We start from the raw sequence: 19,396 nt of genomic DNA, 5'->3' as shown, positions 1-19,396 counted from the left end.
TTTCCCCACTCCCATGAGCAGGGAGAGGGCTGGTGGAAGTCCCCCAGCTGCTCTCAATTCCTGTTTGAGAGCAGAATCACTTCCAGACAGCGAGCTGCGTGCTGCCTGCTTCCCTCCCTCCCCGTGGAGAGGCGTTGGGCAGGGGTCAGCGCCCCGCAGCCCATGGGGAGCAGGGCTTGAGCTTGCTCCCATGCCCCATGCAGCTGTTTGCAGCTTCACCACCGCCTGTAGCAGCACTTCTTCCTCTTCCCCGGGGCTGCCTCTCGGAAGCAGTTGTTGCAGGGGTGCAAGGAGGAGGATCTGCTCCGGCAAGCAGCAGCCCGGGGCTGGGAGCAGGTCTCTGACGTTGCATGGGAGCAAAGAGGCCACGGCTTGGCCACCACCTGATGCAGCCAGTGAGGGTTTGGGGAGGGGAGTGTGTGTGTGTTCTGTGTTTTTGCAAGGGGCGCTTGAAGCCCTTGCCTGCTTTAGCGACCGCAATGCCTGTTAGGAGCACCCCCAGGGATCAGGCGTGCTTGGCCACAGGTTTAGAGCAACCTGGTGTTCAGGCGGGGAGAATGGTGCTCGCTTGCTTGGTCCCCGCTTGAAAACAAGGTCCAGAACTTCTTTGCTACATGTTCACTAGAGTCTCTCCCCCATCCCCCAAGAAGGAGCAGAGCTCCAAATTATTGCTCCTCAGGCTTTGGGGCACAGGTGGAGTGTCCCTTCCACCTCTTTTTTCCTTTGCTGCTTGTTTCATCTGCCCACAAGCTGACCGCTTCCCGTCAGGGCTTGGGTGCTAGTTCCTTTGCCAGCCATGTAACCTTGCCAACAGCAACCTCTGCTCTTTCTTAATGCAGAAGGAGGAAAGTCCCAGCTGCAGGTAGCCAGAGATAAGTCTAGGTTTACATCTTATAGAGCCAGGAGCAAAGGTGGTGGTGGTGTGAGGGGGATATTTTTAGACTTAAAAAAAAAAAAAACAGCTGAGCCCTGGTGCAGCTCTGCAGAGAGCCGGCAACACCCGAGCCTGGGAACTGGGAGTTTGTGGTCCCCGTGCAACTGTGCACGGGTGCTGCTGCTCTGTGCTTGGCCCATCCGCCCTGCTCAGAGGAGCCCTGCCAGCAGCGGGGGAGCGGGGAGGGAGGAGGGGGGCCTCCCCAGGGCGTGAAGCAACAGCCCTTGCCCGCAGCTTTGCGGTGTCTTCGGAGAGCCTCAGCATGGCAGGGAGGGAAAGTGGGGTTGTGGGCACAGAAGGGGTTGCAGGTACGGCTTTGCTGCTCGCCCCCCAGCTTTTGTCCTGATGAGGGGAATACGCTGCGGGGAGGAAGAGGTTGGAGCTGCACCCACGAGCACGGAGAGGTGCCCAGGGGTGGTGGTAGAGTTTGGGTGACCAGGTAGGGCAGCAGTGGTGGTGTGTACATCAGGGCACCCTGTATGTGCCTCACAGCCAGCTGGCATGGCCACGGGCTGTTCCACAGCGTAGCTGGTGGTGGGCAAGGCAAGGGGGGGAAAACCACCCTGGCTGAGACTGACAGCAAGAAACAAAGTGAGCCCTTCGCTAGGGCTTAGCAGCGGCGTTTGCTTGTCCTGCCTTGTTACGTGTTTGCTGTAATATTTCCCCTTTAAGGCTGGGTTGAAGTTATTTATACTTGTGGGGTGGTGACAGGAACACAGAGCGGAGCAGGAGCCCTGAACTGCTCTTACCTGATCGGTGGTGGAGGGGCGGACGGAGGAGGAAGGAAGCTCAGAAAAAGAGAGGGAGCAAGAGAAGGGAGTGCAAGGGAGGGGAAGAGAAAGCAGGCAGGGCATCCCTGGGGAGGGACGAGGGAGGGGACCAGCTGGGGAAACAGAAAAAGGGGGAACGAGGGAAGGAGGAAGGAGAGGAGTAAGGAGGGAGAGGTCCTCAGGGAAAAGCAAGGGGCAGAGCGGCTCCGGGGAGCCAAGGCGCCGCCAGCATCTGATGCCAAGCGTCACCAAGGGGTGCTGAGCAGGTACAGCCAAGCGGAGCAGGTCTCGTGGTCTCCTCCCGGCTCTCAAGATGATGAAGAGGCAGTTTAATCGGATGCGGCAGCAGCTGTCCCATCCGAACATCACCACCCGGTAAGGACTTCTTTGCTACCTGTGCCGGAGGGCTGCGAGGGAGCGGGATACGGGTCCTGGAGGGCTTGTGCTGGGGCTGGACTGACCTCCCATGGCTGGTGCTGAGGGCAAAGGGGGGAATGACCCTGGGTTTAGAGCATCTTCAGCGTAAGCCGAGGGGCTGTGGCTCCCCGGCACCCGCATGGCAGTGGGAAGGCTGCACTGGTGCTGCTCAGCAGGGACATGGTCCCCAAGCCTGGCTACCTCTCCCAGGGCCCATAGATGCTGCATCCACCTGGAAACAGGCCTTTCCTGAGCTTGGCTTCCCCAGGATGTGAGGGCAATGGGGAGGGACCTTCCAGCCACATGCCCTTGGCTGTGCAGTGACCAGGAAGGTGTTAGGAGCTGGGACCTGCCCTCCCTGCTGAGCCCAGGGTGCCTCATGGGAGCCAGATGTCCTGCATAGCTATAGCCGGCCCGGCAGTGAGGGTTTCCCGGGATGCCCTTCAAGGAGAGGACCCATGGAGGACTTGCAGGTTCACATAAATCCCTCCGGCCCCATCCTACTTCTACTGCTTCCTTATTTTTCTCTTCGGCTTTCCAAAGCTCTCCCCTTGCAAAACCCAGAACTGAAATTACAGGGCTGGGCACTCCCTTCCCAGCCCCCTCACTCCCTCTTTCCTACAGCTACCTCCACAGGTTCTCCAGCACTGGGAGGCTGAGCAGAACCAGTCTTGTCCCCTGGACCGCTGAGGTCCTTCAGCCAGCCCAGCAGACCAGCCACAGAGAAGCAGCTCCTGCATCCTGGTGGCCTCTTTCTCTTCTTGCATTCCCCAGAGGGGAGCACGATTCCCTTTCCCATCCCTCCTCCCTCAAGATGTCTCATCTCCATGTTAGATACACCTCCATTTCGTTTAATGCCAGGCAGGCAGGAGGTCTCAAGCAGCTTGCGCGGTCCAAGAGCAAGTTCTCCACCAGCTGCAGAGCCTCTCCTCCGCGGGCTGCAATCTCACGTGATTTTGCTTGCCTTCAACCAAGCCGCCCCCATTTCCTGCAGCTCCACGGCCTCATCCTGCGTTGGCTCTGGCGGGCGGTGAAAAGAGAGAAACATGAACTGGGGAAAAAGCAGCAGCAGCAGAGGGAAAGCAAATGGGGTTCCCAGGGCGTAGCAATGGCAGCAGGCAATGAAGCGAGGTTTCCTCTATGCAAGGCATCAAGGAGGTTTGGTGGTGATGGCAGCTGGTGGTTTTTTAATTTGGTTTTGAGCAGAATTTGCTGCAAACCAGAAGTTTCCTTTGCCAGATTCACTCCTAATACCTGCTGCAAAACTGAGTAGAACACTGTTTTTACCTAGGCACTTCTGGGAGGCTGGCGTCTCAGTCCCCAGCTTGACCATAAAGATATCCTTGCTCCAGCATCGGTGGCCTCACAGCTGGTGGCTACTGTGGCCTGCAAAGACGCATGCCAGGCTCCAACAGCACTGCCCTGGATTCACCTTCCGGAGAGAGGTGGGCGGTGGGGGGTAGAAGGTTTCACCAGCAAACATCCCACCTGTGATGTGGCCCTGCTAGGCACCTTGTCTCCAAAAATCAGGTCACATCTGGATGTTTTGACTGTGGTGCTCTGAACTGGAAGCTCTGCCTGATGGGGTGTCCACCAGCCAGCAAGGTTGGCTGCCTTACCCTGCTCCTGCTGTTCTCATCCCCCTGGGCTCATTCAGCCCATAGCCTTGTATATGATGGTCCAGGCCATAGCCAGTGTCTCCTGCTCCCAGGAGCCCAAAGCGAGACGGGTGAGATGCATAAGGACCTGCCTTCCTGAGGAGGCTGGGTGGAGGTCACTCCCATCCACTGATGGCTCTTTCTCCTTCCTCCGCAGAGCCCAAGAAGCAACCGAGCTCCTGCCGGAAGATTTGCTGCAGGTGAGGCATGGGCTGGGCCGGCAGGCATGTGCCTGCTTGTGCCTGGGTGTGGGAACCTGCCCCGTTCCTGCCTGCAATTTGCCCTGCCAGCACGTCCAAGTCACGGGGCTGGGATCTGCCCGCGTGCCGGCGGGCAACTCCAGGACCACAGCGTTAAGGGAATGGCAGGCTCCTGCCAGGGGAAAAGGCTTTAAAAAATGGGATGAATCCTGACCAGGAGCTGTGCTCCCTTTTCCCTGGACTGGGGATGCTCTGGGCTGCAGCGGGATGCTGGGCGGGCTCACCCATGTGGGTGGTGGGGAGATGGCCTCAGGGCTCCCACGCTTGGCAAAAGGGCTTCCCCAGTCCCATCTTTCCACTCCCAGATCGAGCAGAGGGTCGAGCCGGCCAAGCGAGCGGCTCACAGCGTGTCCAAGAGGCTCCAAGCCTGCCTGCAGGGGCAATGCGGCTCTGAGATGGACAAGCGAGTGGTGAGTAGAGTCTTCCCTCCATAGCCCATGCTTGCCCCAGCTCTGTCCCCCGCCAGCAAAGGGGACACCAGCCCCCTGATTTGCAGGCTTTGCTGAAGGGTGGCCTAAAGCCCAGCCCAGGTCCCATCTGCAGCCATGGCCACCAGCAGGTAACTGGGTATAGCAGAGCAGGGCAACCCTCTCAACCATCACTGACTTGAGGCCTCCTGAGACAGAGACGCATTGAATAACCCTCCAAAGCCCTGTTGTCCATCCCTTCCTGAATCCCTGTGAACCTCTGGCACCCACGGCACCCTGTGGTGAGGAGCATCACAGTGTGGCTGGGCACAGTGGTGCCACCACTTCCTCCTCCTTGGTTTGAACTTGCCACTCTCTTCCTGGCTGGTGCTCACCAGCCCTTGTCTGGGAAGCAAAGAGTGGATCTCCCTGAACTTTCCTTAGGTCCCCCATGATTTTGTGGGCTCCTCTCTTCCTGGCAGCCTGACAAGCCCCAGCTTGGCTTAATTGTTCTCGATGATTAAACTGCTCTGTACATTTGAAGCAGCGGCAGAGCTGGGATTGGTGAAGGCCTCCATCAGTGTCACGGTCCTCCATAGGGGATGATTTTAGAGAAGACCGGAGGTTTTCTAACAAACTATGGAGCCTCAGTGCCTTGTTTAGCTAACTGGATCCTGGCTTTGGCTGAAGGGACATCCAAAGGGCCCTTCCTCAGGCCCCAGGGCCAATGGGGCTGGGTGGGCCAGGGGAAGATGTGGGGACCCAGTGCATGGTTTGGCCACTTGCTCCCATGCCACGGTGGCATGCTTCATGAGGAGAGAGCTGCCACATGCCAGCTCACCATCCCATTCCCGAATCCTTGGCTCTGTGCAGAAGAAGCTGCCCTTGATGGCTCTATCCACGACGATGGCCGAGAGCTTCAAGGAACTGGACACAGAGTCCAGCCTCGGGTAAGTGCCAGTGGGAGAAAGGGCTGAGGGTGACCCTGAAAGATGCCAGACCCTGACAGAGCCACTGTCTTGGCTCAGGGGCTCCACAGCCAAGCTGAGCTGTCAAACCCTGTCCTCAGAGCAAGGGTTGGTGTCGCAGGAACAGAAGGAACAGCCAGTGCCTTCAGCCTCCAGTTACAGAGGGGGCCAGGGGCTGGCTCAGGGTCCCACATGGACAGGGGTACGGTGGGAGGTGTTAGGTCAGAGGGTGGCATGGCTCCAGCCCGCAGTCATTTCATCTCTGTCCCCTATGCAGGAAAGCCCTGGAGATGGGCTGCTGCATACAGAGCTCGCTGGCCAAAATCCTGGCTGAGTACGAGATCACCCTGGAGCATGACGTCCTGCAGCCGCTCAACAAGCTCAGTGAGGTAGCCCTGGCCACCGTCCCAGCTCTGCTCCCCCATCTCACCTCCCCTTCCCGCATCCCTAAGCCTCTGCAATTCCCTCTGGCTCCTCTCTCCCACAGGAGGAGCTTCCCATCATCCTGAAGCGCAAGAAGACCCTCCAGAAGTTGATCTCTGACTGGAACACCATCAAGAGCCGGTACGGAGCACACCACGGCTGCGGGGGGAGGCAGAGCACATAGGGTGCAGCCCCCAGCCAGGTTGGGGGAGAGGGGAAGATGACTGCCCTGGGAAGCAAATTTCCCGGGGCTGGAGTTGAAGTCAAAGAGGCAACAGCTCTTTGGAAGCGCCCAGCCAGCCCCTCTATGTGAGGGCATCCCGCTCTGGGCTGAGCCACTGGCTCCGTGGCACAGGAGAGAAAGGCAGGCCATTGCTGAAGCCAGCAAAGTGCCCTGGTGCTGCTCGGTGCTGCTGAGATTACCCCACTCTGACTCCTGTGAGGTAGCCCATGCCGAGTTTCTCAGGAAAAGCAGGCCAGTTGTGGGTGGCTGGTGGCTCATTTCCACACTGCCTTCCCTTTGGCTGGAGGGAGGAGAGGAGGGAACATCTCAGGAACAGGGATTGGGAAGGGTCCTACAGACCCTGGGTGTTTCAGGCAGCCATACTGAATGCTCCCCATCTTGACCATGTCGCACCCCTTGGTGCAGCAGCATCTTCCTCTGGGGGAGGGAAGTAAGTGGTGCTGGCCAAGGAAACCCACCTCAGGGCAGTGCTGTGACTTTCCACCCCCCTTGCAGTCCCCATACCCCTTCTGCACACCCGTCACACCCCATGTCCTTGTGCTGAGGCTGTGGGTGTGCCTCTTCTCTCCCACCCCAAAGGCTGAACCAAGCTGCCAAGAGCTCCAGTAACAGCTCTGGTGCTGGCGCTGGCCCCGGGGCATCTTCTGCTGCCAACAAACTGGAGATCTTGAAGGAAGAGGAGGAGGAGGTGAAGAGGAAGGTGGAGCAGTGCAAGGTGAGAATGTCACTCGCTCTCACCCACCGGGAAGCTTCAAAGCTGGAGACCTGCTCCCCTCCAGTGGCTCCATCCAAGGTGATGCCACACCAAGACAGATGCAGCCAGCTGGCACGTCCTGCCCTCTGCAGGCAAACCAGCCCCTCAAGGGGCAGAAACAGGGAGGTGCCCAAGCCCAGGGAAGAAGAGTAGTAGAGGATTCAAAGCACAAGCTGCTGCAGAGAGAAGGCTCCAGGGGCTAGAGCAGTGAACTTATGGAGTCCCCTCGGGCTGGGAGCCAGCTGAGCTGGGGTCTTTGCTAGGTGTCAGGGGACTTTCACATTAGCTTTCTCTACCTCTGCCCTGGTTCTCTGAAAAGCCTAGTGCCTTGTCTGGCAGATCCCATGGGTGTGCTGGAGCTGGAGGTGCAGGGACCTCTTGTCCCTGAGCCTCCTGTGCCAGGACCCTGATCATAGGGCAGGTCACTGACGCTACCCGAATGTAAGCGATGGGGGCAAGGAGGAATCCCCACATGGTCCCAGCCTGCCTCCCCAATACACCCTGGAGACCCTGCCCAGGCACCTCATGGCCCAGATGGGGGGGCTTTGTAAAGACATTCCCTCTTCTATGGGTGCCAGGGAGGAGATGGAAGGTTGCTCTTCTCTATGTCTCCCTTTCCAGGATGAGTATATGGCTGACCTCTACCACTTCTCCACCAAAGAGGACAGCTACGCCAGCTACTTCATCAGAGTAAGTCCTTTCTTGCATTCCTCCTCCGCATGTGAACATCTCCTGGGGTATGTGTGAGCCCAGCCTTGTCCCCATCCGCACCGAACCCTCCAGCCAGGGCAGGGGACAGCCCCAGGCACCAGCAGATGCCCAAAACTGGCCTTGCTCCACGCACTGCTAGCACCAACTGCAAACAGCAGCTTGTCCCAGTGACCCCACCATCTCCAATTTGCCCTCTACCCCTCACTATAGCCACGGTCCCATGAACCCTGGGGGGGGGGGTCCCCTTTCAGCTTCCCCTTTGCCCTCTCTCCATGTGGGTACAATGTCCTGGGGATGTGAGTCTCTCCAAGAGGAGCCAGTGCTGAATTGAGTGCTGTTTGCTTGTTCCCTGTCCGGCAGCTGCTGGAAATCCAAGCCCAGTACCACCGGCAGTCCCTGGCATCGCTGGACTCAGCTCTGGCGGAGCTGAAGGAAAGCCACAGCCAGACAGGTACCTGCCAGCTCTCCATGCAGCCTGGGGAGAGCCGCAGCTGAGCCTGGGGGATGTGAGCATGGCTGGTGAGGCTGGGAAAGGCAGGTTTTCCCTCCCTGTGCCTGCTGCTGCTTCCCACATCGGGCTGGTGTGATGGCGACAGCATCCTGAGGCAGGCTGAGGATGCTGCCTGCCCTGCCTCTGCTTCCACCCAGCCAGCCCTGGCTCAGAGCGAGATGTTGACATGGCAGATGCCAGATGGCCCCAGTGGCCACCATCCCTCCTGACATTCATCTCCCTCTTCCAGAGCCCTCCTTCACTGCAGACACCCCAGTGGTGGGGTACTACGGCGTGCCCCTAGAGACACACCTCAAGAGCTTGGGCCGGGAGATCGCACTGCCCATCGAAGCCTGTGTCATGATGCTGCTGGCCTCTGGCATGAGGGAGGAGGTAAGCAGCACTCCTGACCCCCCCCCCCGCCACCCTCCCCCTCCCCAAAATGCAGCCCCCCTGCACCATTTCCCTCTTTGTCCCATCCCCAGGGACTCTTCCGGCTGGCGGCAGGTGCCTCGGTGCTGAGGAAGCTGAAGAGCAGTTTGGCCAGCGGCTCCAATGCCCTGGAGGAGTTCTATTCAGACCCCCATGCCGTGGCTGGTGGGTGCCAGTGAGGCGGGATGGAGGGACACAGTTGGGCAGTCCCTGCCATCCCCCAACCACCATCACCCCCACTGCTCCCTCTCCCTTCCCAGGTGCTCTGAAATCCTACCTACGGGAGCTGCCCCAGCCTTTGATGACCTTCGAGCTCTACAACGAATGGGTCAAAGTGGCCAGGTGGGTCTGGGCGTTGGGGCAGAAAAGCCCAGTGGGGTTCAAAAAGCGCCCCCACCACCCTCCCTCCATCCCTCCCAGCACTCAGACCAGGGCTGCTTGGCCTCGTTTGCCACATGGGGAGATAAGAACACAGCGCCTGGTCTGTTCCATGCTCGGCAGAAATCCAAATGGCCCAAAATCTCGGAGCATAGCAATAAAAAAACACGGCAGGGTGAGGGAAGGCTGCACCCTTTTTGATTTTAACAAGAGCTTCACCTCAGTGGTGTGAGCCCCATCTCATCTTTAGCCTCTTGCTTTCAGGATGGAAGGAGTGGCAGAGGAGGCACAGTAAAAAGCCTGGGGGGAGGGAGAGAGCACCTTTCTGAAAGGGATCAGCTCAGTGCCATTGACCCCTGTAGTCATGGTAAAATATGGTTGTTGTTTCTGGCAAGGCAGTGCTCACCCCCCAGGCCCACCCACAAGTTGTATTCATATCATATTGAATCCCTTTGAGCCTTTGGGGTGCAATTTTGTCAATGCCTGGCTCAGCTGCCTGGTAAAGGCAGCAGCAGGGCATGTCCATCCCTGCATGGGGAGGCTGACACTGGCCTTCCTCCCTTGCATGCCGTGTCCCTCTCTGCCATAGGGAGCGGGCTGAGGTCTCTGCTCCTCCCTCTTCTCTTTCGCAGCTTAAAGGATGTTGACAGCCGCGTACAGAGCCTGCAAGACACCTGCAGCCGCCTGCCCCGGGAAAGCTACAACAATCTGAGGTGTTTTTCAGGGATGGGGCTTCTTTGGCCTCAAGCAGTCACTGGGGGCAGCCGTTCCCCATCCAAATCCGTACTTATGCCCCCTCGCCCTCCTTTTACCCCACAGGTATCTGATCAAGTTTTTAGCCAAGCTGGCCGAACACCAGGAGTTGAATAAAATGACCCCCAGCAACATTGCCATTGTGCTGGGCCCCAACCTGCTGTGGTTGCAGCAGAGCACAGGGTAAGGCCTGGCGCGGAGGGGTGGGAGGCAGCTTGCCATCCCTGGCTGGGGTGCCCTGAGCACAAACGCCATGGGAAAGGCTGATCTAGCAGCCTTCAGGCTGGTCTAAAGCACCTGCACCTCTTCCATCCTCAAATCCCATCCCTCATCCATGCACTCCCTGAGTGGCGTGTCCCCTCGCCAAGCATGTGTCCGCTTAACCACTCTGCAAAGTAGCAGAGGAACAGGCTGAGACCTGGAGCACTTGTGACATGGATGGCCTCCAACACCGTTGGTCTCCAACACCAAACTCAGGTTTCCAGGACAGGGAACAAGGCCGATCTCCCACCCTCTGACCCCCCTTGGCTGGACTGTCTTCCCTTTGGGCTCTGCTCCCTCAGGAATGAACACCAAAAGGGTTAATGCCCCCAAAGCCTTTTGTGATACCTCCCCCACCCCTGTCTCTTCAGAGACCCCGTGCAACTGGACTTGGCCTCGGTCACCTCCATCCAGGTGGTGGGTGTGGTGGAAGCTCTCATCCAGAATGCGGACACCCTCTTCCCGGGAGGTAGGGCCAGGGTCTTGCTCAGGGGGCTGCAGCCCAGGGTGAAGGGTGGAGGAAGGGAAAGGGACATTTCTCCATCCCCAGGAGGAGCGAAGCGGGGGGCTGCTCCGCTTCCCCAATGTGGGATCACTGGGGGAAGCTCTGGGTGGCAAGCACTTCCTCGCAGGGTCCCCTCCTTTCTCTCAACTCAGAGATAGATTTCAACGTCTCGGGCATGTTCATGCCACCTGCAAATGGTGGACTTAGTGAGACCACCCCGGTTGAAGAGCCATCCTCTGAGCCACCTCTGGCCAGCACCCCCACTCTCCCAGAAGGAGAGGCGTAAGTCCAGTGCGAGCTGGGGGCTCTGGCTGTCCCAGCTCTCCCCATGTCCTCCCCTTATCCCACCCCATGGGCCATACCCTTATGGCCAGGACCACCATGCCCAACTGAAGCCTGACTTGCGCAATTCTCTGTGCAGCACTTCAAAGGACCCCGAAGCCAGGTCCCAGCCGGTACCCCCAGCAGTGACCAGACCATCTCCTGAAGCTGTGGGACCACCAGCTCCACAGACGACCGATGACATTGCCCGCAAAGGTTAGGGTGCCCCAGCTGGCACAGTGCTTGGGAGATGACACTCCACCAACGCCACCTCCTCTGGTTTGCCTTCATCCCACCATTCCCCACGTGAAAGGGTGCTGGGGACGTCCCTGCTACCAAACGAGAGGAAGGGCCTCTGGCCGGGGCAGCATGGACAGGATCTGGCCCCTTATTGCATGCTCCCTCCCCAGCCGAGGGTGGGATTGCAGGGGTGGATGCAGCTGGTCCTCCAGTGTGGGGGATGAACATCACCGTAAAGAAGAGTTAAAGCTCATGGCCCCTTGTGAAGGGAAGAGGGTGGGAAAAGCCTCCAAAAGCTGATGTGCGCTTGACTCTGCAGTATGGGAGCCAGGCAAGGGCCAGTTTGTCCATCAATCTGTCTGCGGCCTCCTGCCTGACCTACGGCCAGCACCGCGGTCCCCTCTGCCCCTGGGAGATACCCCGGCGGAGTGGACCCCAGCCCACCCCAGCTTTCTTTCCAGGCAAGCACCCAGCTCCGGCCCGACCCATGATGCCACCACTGCCCGTGGCCCAGCCCCGGAGCAAGGCTCCCACCCCGGCAGCGCCCGAGCACGCAGCCAGCCCCAAAGCCCGGCCACGACGGATGGCCGGGGCACCCAGCCGAGCTCCCTCTGTCCCACCGCCGCTCCCCCCCCAGCCAGCACGCCGCCACAGCCGGGATGCCCTGCCATCCCCCAGGCCTTCTGCAGATGAGACAGATGCAGCAGCTGCCATGGACTGCGTCCCTGGGGCCACGGAGGAGGGAAGGAGCCCCCGGGCCACATCTCTACCAGCAGGACAGCCCACGGAGAACTGAGCAGGGTGGAGAGATGCAGGGGCACCACAGTGCCGGGGAGGTGGATCCCAGTGCCCCTCTGAGACCCAGCAGGCACCGTGGAAATGCCAGGGTGGCCTGAGGGGGAGCACACCCCTCCAGCTCCTCCATCTTGCTCCCTTGGCTCACGCCAGCTGGGACCCTCCGCCCGCTTCCCCTTGTTCTTCCGTCTCCACAGAGCCTTCCTCCCCACACCACCATGTCCCTGCCGGGGAGCTGGGCTGGGTTTCTGGGCCCTGCCATCCCTGCGGGACCCAGCTCCCAGCCCAGATCCCCCAATTGCGGGTGAGTCACCCCCTCAGGTGCCATGGGGTCCTCCCGTGCCCAGAGAGCAGGAGGGGCCAGAATGGGCAGGCTGGCCCTGTGAGGCTGTGTGTGGGCACACAGCCATGATCTCAGGCCCTCTGTGCCTTCAAATGTGTTGCCCCAGGAACACACAGGCAGACATATATAAATATATATATATATATTTTTTGCAACTAAATATTTAAAGAGCCAGTGTCACAGTCACAGGCAGGTGCAAGCAGGGCGTACTTGGGAGCCAGAGGTCCTGGAGGCCTCTCGCCCCACAGGCTGCAGCCGGGAGGAAGGAAGGTGAGTTCGCCGGGGAGGCCAACGCGGAGAGGCGCGGCTCTGCCCCAGGACGGGAAGACGGGAGGGGAGCCGGCTGCCCCAGCCCGCGGAGGGACAGAGTCAGAAGGTAATGGCTGCTCCACTGCCCAGAGACTCGACCAAGCAGCAGGGAGCGCCCTGCCGTCGCCCGTTCACCCGGGGAGGAGGTGGCTGGGAGGAGCGGCTTTAGCCAGTCGGCAAGCGCGTTCAGACTCTGTCCCGCCTCTTCACCGCCTCCCTGAGCAGCCAATAAGGCGGCGCGGCTGTCACTCTAGGCGCCGGCTTCCCGCCCCCCGGCCCCGCCCCTTCCCCTCGAGGGCGACAGGGCAGCGCGGCTGCCGCTCGATGTGCTCTCGCTTCCCATTGGTGGCGGCGGGCGGACGGTGGGCGGTGATTGGGGGGGGCGGCGGCGGGGCGGGACGGGACGCGGCAGCCGGCCGGGCTGCAGCAGCGGCAGCAGTGGCGGCGGGGGCATGGCGAGCTGCCGGCGGCTGAGCGGCGCGGGGCTGCGGGAGGTGCTGGGCCCGGCGCAGGGGTTGCTCTTCGATTGCGACGGCGTGCTGTGGGCGGGCGAGCGCGCCGTTCCCGGCGCCCCCGAGTTGCTGGAACGGCTGCGGCGCAGCGGCAAGGCCGCCCTCTTCGTCAGCAACAACAGCCGCCGCTCCGTTGCCGAGCTGGAGCGGCGCTTCAGCCGCCTCGGCTTCCGCGGTGTCCGCGCCGAGCACGTCTTCAGCTCCGCGCTGTGCTCCGCGCTCTTCCTCCGCCAGCGCCTCCTCGGCAGCGGCGGCGGGAACGGGGGCGGCCGCGTCTTCGTGCTGGGCGGCGAGGGGCTGCGCGGCGAGGTGCGCGATGCCGGCCTGCGCCTGGCGGGCGAGGGCGAACCGGCACCCGGCGACGCCGAGCCGGTGCGTGCCGTCCTGGTGGGCTACGACGACCAGTTCACCTTCGCCAAGCTGGCGCAGGCCTGCGGCTACCTGCGCGACCCGCAGTGCCTCCTGGTGGCCACCGACCCCGACCCCTGGCACCCACTCAGCGACGGCCAGCGCACCCCCGGTGAGCCCGCACCCCCTCCCCTGCTGTCCCGGGGGGTGCGGGGGGCGAGGTTGGCCTCGGTTGGGGGTCGCCGTCCCAAGCCTGGGCGAGGTGTTTCTCTGAGCATCGGGACGGGCAGGGCTGCCCTCACGCATCCCCGCTGGCTCCTGAAGCCGTATCGCCAGCACCCTGCTTGCCCATCCTCTGGTGGGGCCCAGAGCGCTGAGCTGCCTGCGGCCAGCACCCCCTTAGCCCACAGCTACTTAATTTTCTCCTCCTTCCCCCCTTCCAGGGACTGGCAGCCTCACAGCTGCGGTGGAAACTGCTTCGGGCCGCAAGGCGCTGGTGGTGGGGAAACCAAACACCTACATGTTTGATTGCATCGTGGAGCGTTTTGGCGTCGACCCGTCCCGTACCCTCATGGTGGGAGACCGTCTGGAGACAGATATCCTCTTCGGCAAGAACTGCGGCCTCTCCACCATCCTCACCCTGACAGGTGTCTCCCGCCTAGAAGAGGCGCAGGCCTACATGGCCAGCGACAGTGCTGCTGCCAAGGATCTGGTGCCCAATTACTATGTGGACAGCATTGCAGACTTGATACCGGGCCTGGATGAGTAGCAGTCTGTACATGTGAGGGCAGAGGGGTCGGGTTCCCCATCCCAGATCTCCATCTGTTCCCATTTCTCTCTCACTGCCCTATTCCCTCAATTCCTGGTTTCTTCACATTCCAGCGCCCTTCTTTGGGGACAAAAAGGCAGGGTTGGCAGGAGGGGGCAGGGTTCAAGTTGTCTCCTTTCTGCTGAGAGCTATCCATGATGGACAGAGTCCTTCTCTCCCTCATATGTCAGCTGCCAGCATCTCTGGGAAAGAGCTGGAGGCCTTGAGGCTGACAGGGAGGTCGAATCAGTGTGTCTGTGTGGCCTCTTCCCCTGCAGGGGTTAGGGACCGGCTGTCTTATTTTTCTCTTAGATAACCAGTGGCGGCTTTTTACTGCTGTCCCTTCACTTGTAACTCTCAACTTCTTGAGCTGCATCTCTGCAGTTCTTGTGGTAACCCCCTCCTTGCCAGGGGACTGGCTGGTGGTGTAACCCACCTGGTCTCCATTGGTGCCAGGGTGTGTGGAAGGAGTGTGTCAGAGCTCTGAAGTGATGAATGACAGCATCGCTGCTTCCCACGAGTGAAAGGGAGCATCGCCTCATCTCTTCTCTTCCCCCATTCCTTTGAGGTGTTCCCCCCTCCATCCCCTGCCCTGACTCAGTAATTCTGCCAGTGTTGATCTGAAGGACTAGAGAAAGGGAAGAGAGTGATTTGAGGATTTTTTTGGTGCCAAACAGACAAGCTGTGAGTGTGCGCAGTGGGTCTGCAGTTGTACCTTGTTTTCAAACACCCTTCCCGAAGGGGCTTGTGAAGGAGAGAGGGCTCCTAGACCATGAGAGCACAGCAGTAGTGAACTGTGCAACTCTCCCCGGTTCCCCCTCCTCAGTGGGTTTTGCCATAGTACGGTGAGAGAAAAGGGCTGATGGGGGTCTGCGCTGCAGCTGCTGGTGTGCAGGTGAGGTGTTGGTGGTATTGTCACTGCTGTGAACATGTTGCAGCCCTCACAATCATTCCTTGCTGCTTTGTCTTTCTAGGTTTTTTCTTTTTTTTTTTAATTTCTTGATCTTATTTATCAAACTTATTTATTGTTCAAATACTGTATTATTTGTATAAACTATGCTGACTGGTTGCACCAAGGGGACAGGGGGCAGTGCCTTTGGGCCTCCCTTGCTGTTCATGTCCCATGTTGATGTTCTTACACTCACCGTGTCTCTGTATATAATAAAGTGTGAGCGTAGGCTGGAAATGGCCTCCTTTTTTTGCTGGTGGTCCCATCAAGATGAGAACAGCCTGGGTATCTTTGAGTCCTCAAAGATGAGGACATGGCAAGAGCTTTCCTCGCTCAAGGGAGTGCTGCTGGGTAGACAAGAGAGGGATGGACCACATCTTGTGGAACGTGTCTGCATGGTGCTCTTTGCTGCTGTCTCTTACTGGGGTTTTGGAACTGGAGTTGACGGTGGAGGTGGCCAGTGGGGCTCTGGCGTAGGGTGAATTGGAGCAGTGAGCGATGTGATCTTTGCATGTCACAGCATGGGTGATTCCTCGCTGGGGAACGGTGACTTCTTGTGCTGCACCTGAGGTCTGTCCGCTGCTAGTCAGGTGGACCCTGACGCAGCGATGTTCTGCCCTGCTAGGGGTAGGGGTGAGGTGCAATCTGTCACCTGCATCTAGCATGCAGAGGGCGAAGAACTGCCCAGGTAAGGTTTTGCTGCGATCCTTCTTGGTTACGCTAAGCTTTGAGTGAAGGGGAGGTGGGTGTCGTTGTACCCCTGGGGGTGACCTTCACCAGACTGTAGCTTGCCATGCCCTGTGTCCTCTCCCTGAGTTTGGCTGTAGTCCCAGGCCAGAGGGAGAGAACACTGGATAAGAAAAGCATTTGAAATTGCTTGAAAGTACTTTGCCTCCCTTTCTCATATGGGAGCCAAATCCTTCAACCCATTTAACAGCTGTTGGTGGTAACCAAGCATCACATCTCCTGCTTGAGAGATCAGCTGTTCAGCTGAATAACCAGCTTCGGTGTACGTTAGTGCTGTGTCAGCTCATGTGGCAGAACTAGATGCAACTTGCTAGCCCTAGGATAATTCCAGGTGCTGAGTGTCTTTTCTCCTTCCTGCCCCTCCAAAATAACTTAGGAAATGGCCCTCCAAAGCAAAAGAACATCCAAAGAGCTCTACTAAAAAACTGCCTGTCATCTTAATCAGTCCCCTTTGTGTGCGTCTGTCTCTCCTTTTTGTCTGTCCTGTCTCCAATTAGACAACTGGAATGCTGGTACTCCCTTAATGAGCACCCTGACCAACACTTGGATCATCAAGGAGAAGCAAGATCAAGACCTAATGTGTCTGCTAGCTCTGGCTGCCTAATTAGAGATCCCCAGACCCTGACATTTTTCAGAGCTCTCAGTTCTTCTATCAGGCTGAAACTCAGAGCACTGTTGTGACTTGGGGCCAGAGCTGGGAATGCTCACTATGGCTGCAAATTGCATAGGTTGAGCTGATTACATGTGTGTGCATAGAGCAGATGGTGCCCAGCAAGAGCATCCTCAGCAGTTGCCCCCTTTTTCCAAAGGTGCTTTGAGGGCGAGTCCTTCTCATGCTCTCTGCCTTGTTCGCTCTCTCCTTTCCAGCTCTCTCAGCCAGCAGATAGGAGTTTGGAGGCTGTGGTCTCCCAGGCTGGCACATTGGGAAACAGAAGGGAATCCAGTAGCTAATCAGATCATTACAGCCTGCATTTCGGCCCTTCCAAAGAGACTTTCAAGTTTGTTCTTTGGATCCCACATGGTGAGCCTGCAGAGTAGGTTTTCTTTTTCATGCAGCTGCTGCTGAAAACAGCTCAGCAGAGGCGATGGCTGATCCCTATCTCATGACCATGTAATGTCTTTTGATCTGGTGCGCCTCTCCCCGAGGGCTTTGTTATGAAGCAGATGTGGGCTTGGAACAGAAGGGGAATAGGCTTTGCACGGCCTTCCCTTGGCTCTTCCTGTAGCTGAGGGCACCAGGCAGGGGTGACCTGCGTCCTGTACATGCTTTCTCTCCCCAGTGATGGAAGCAGAGGGATAAGTGCTGCCTCTAGCCACGGGGCTGCTTTTGCTTTGAATGGGGATGAGAACAGCACTATAGGGGTCCATCAGGTCTTTGGGTTTGTGTAGCCTCCCTCAGCTACTGTTGCTCCTGCACGTAATGAAGGTGAGTGTGAGCAGATCTTATTAGAAAACTAGGCTGGAAGGGTCCCTGAGAGATGGTGAGTTCTCCATCCAAACCTTCAGATATCCATTCAACCACTGACACTAAGGGGTCTGTGATCCTCGTGGGGGTCAGGCCTTGGTTCCCTCTGGGGTGGATCTGGTGGGGCTGCAGAGCACATCTGCTGTTGAAACTGAGAAAAGTGGTCAACCTGGGTAGGTTGATTTCTTCTTGTCTAAAGCAGTTTTTCTTCTCGGGTTGAGTGTTCAAGGAAGCAATGCAGTTGCCAGGGAGCACAGGGATGTGCAGAGTGGAGCTGCAGCAGCGCACGGGAGGGTGGAGTGGATGGGAAGCCCGGCTTGGTGTAGTGTAGGGAAGTGTATTTATTTTCTCACCTTCAGAAAACTGCATCGTCCATTCCTGCCATGCAATAGAGACAACACCCAGGTGGGTGGCAGTCGTTCTGTTACCCCAGGAACCTTCTATCCTTCATCCATAAGTGTGGTTACTGTGGCAACTGCTGGCTGAATGATGTAAGCAGCAACCTGCTGAGCATTGCCTGCTCTGGGCAGGGCCCAGGGAGAGGCTAGGGATGTCTGTGTTCCCCTGGCTGGGGGAGAGGCAACTTCATCTTGCCTCCCAGACTCCAGCCATCCTTAGGGTGGAGGAGGCAGAGCGCTGCAATAAGTCTCTCTGGGCTCTTGGGTGGTTGGGAAAATGTGGAAAAGGGTTGGATATATGAGTAGATGAGCGTGCTTCCATAGAAAACTATCCCTTGAGCCAGAGTGGAGTGAGCTATACTGCTCCCATTTGCGGGCAGTGTTCGTGATTTGATGGCAGGTAACCTGGAAGCAGTCTGTGTGTGCTCCTCCATGGCTGTCCGCTGCTTTCCTCTACTGCTTTGTGACCTCTGGCTAGACTGCTCTCACCAGCCTGACTTCTAGGGCACTGGGGATTTCGCAACCTGATGTCCCCTAGTTTGAAATGTTCTTCATCATGCTCCTATTAACAGGTGCTTCCTACGTTCCTTCTCAGGCATACTGCATTCTTCCCTTTCACAGAATTGCAGAACGGCTGGGGTTGGAAGGGACCTCTGGAGCTCATCTGGTCCAACCCTCCTGCTCAAGCAGCGCTCCCTGCGCCAGTGGCCCAGGACCATGTCCAGATGGCATTTGACTATTTCCAAAGATGGAGACTCCACAACCTCTCTGGGCAGCTGGGCCAGTGCTCAGTCACCCTCACATTAAAAAAAGTATTTCCTGATGTTCAGAGGGAATCTCCTGTGTTTCAGTTTGTGCCCATTGCCTCTGGTCCTGTCAGTGGGAACCACTGAGAAGATCCTGGCTCCATCTTTGCACCCTCCCTTCAGGTATTTATACGCATTGACAAAGTGCCCCCTCAGCCTTCTCCAGGCTGAACAGTCCCAGCACTGTCAGCCTTTCTTCAAAGAAGAGATGCTTCAGTCCCTTAATCATCTTATGAACTTTCCCTGGATTCTCTCCAGTATGTTCCTGTCTCTCTTGCACTGGGGAGCCCAGAACTGGACTCCAGTGGTGGCCTCACCGGGCTGAGTAGAGAGGAAGGATCACCTCCTCAGCCTGCTGGCAACACTCACCCTAAGGCAGCTCAGGATACTGTTAGCATTCTTTGCTGCAAGGCCACATTGCTGGTTCACATTCAACTTGGTGTCCAACAGGACCCCAGGTCCTTTTCTGCTAAGCTGCTTTCCAGCTGGGTACTCCCCAGCATTTACTGGTGCCTGGGGTTATTCCTTCCCAGGTGAAGGACTTCGTACTTCTCCTCATTGAACTTCATGAGGTTCCTGCCAGCCCATTTCTCCAGCATGTCAAGGTCCCTCTGGATGGCAGCACGACCCTCTGGTGATCAGCTGCTCCTCCCAGTTTTGAGTCATCTGAAAACTTGCTGAGGGTGTATTCTCTCCCATCATCCAGATTGTTAATGAAGATGCTAAACAGGATTGGACCCAATATTGACCGCTGGGGTGCACCACTAGTTACTGGCCTCCAGCTAGACTTTGTGCAACTGATCACCACACTCTGGGCCTGGCCATTCAGCCAGCTTTCAGTCCACCTCACTGTTTCCACATCCAGCCCATACTCCCATTGGCTTCTCTTTGAGGATCTTATGGGAGACAGTGTCAAACGCCTTACTGAAGTCAGGGTAGACAATGTCCACTGCTCTCATCTACCAAGCTAGTCGTTTCATCATAGAAGTT

The 19,396-nt window shown here is 58.1% G+C and overlaps 2 protein-coding genes across 2 annotated transcripts; both read left to right on the top strand.

The window, feature by feature from the left end:
- The first annotated feature begins 1,309 nt into the window (after nt 1-1,309).
- Nucleotides 1,310-12,205, top strand: SH3BP1 (SH3 domain binding protein 1). Its single transcript, XM_075742874.1, has 18 exons — nt 1,310-2,079; nt 3,937-3,979; nt 4,345-4,449; nt 5,320-5,396; nt 5,692-5,803; nt 5,902-5,978; nt 6,661-6,796; nt 7,457-7,525; nt 7,907-7,997; nt 8,287-8,429; nt 8,522-8,633; nt 8,729-8,810; nt 9,479-9,559; nt 9,666-9,782; nt 10,232-10,329; nt 10,518-10,647; nt 10,787-10,902; nt 11,388-12,205. Exons 1-18 carry the CDS (start codon nt 2,018-2,020, stop codon nt 11,720-11,722), a joined length of 1,986 nt encoding a protein of 661 aa, XP_075598989.1. The 5' UTR covers nt 1,310-2,017; the 3' UTR covers nt 11,723-12,205.
- Nucleotides 12,206-12,754: 549 nt separating this feature from the next.
- PDXP (pyridoxal phosphatase) lies at nt 12,755-15,227 on the top strand. Its single transcript, XM_075752950.1, has 2 exons — nt 12,755-13,405; nt 13,677-15,227. The coding sequence occupies exons 1-2, from the start codon at nt 12,826-12,828 to the stop codon at nt 14,000-14,002; spliced, it is 906 nt and encodes a 301-aa protein (XP_075609065.1). The 5' UTR covers nt 12,755-12,825; the 3' UTR covers nt 14,003-15,227.
- The last annotated feature ends 4,169 nt before the right edge of the window (nt 15,228-19,396 follow it).

This window comes from Balearica regulorum, chromosome 1, assembly GCF_011004875.1.
Source record: "Balearica regulorum gibbericeps isolate bBalReg1 chromosome 1, bBalReg1.pri, whole genome shotgun sequence".
Taxonomy (NCBI): Eukaryota; Metazoa; Chordata; class Aves; order Gruiformes; family Gruidae; genus Balearica; species Balearica regulorum.
The sequence above is the reverse complement of the archived record's forward strand: the minus strand, read 5'-3'. Positions and strand labels throughout refer to the sequence as shown.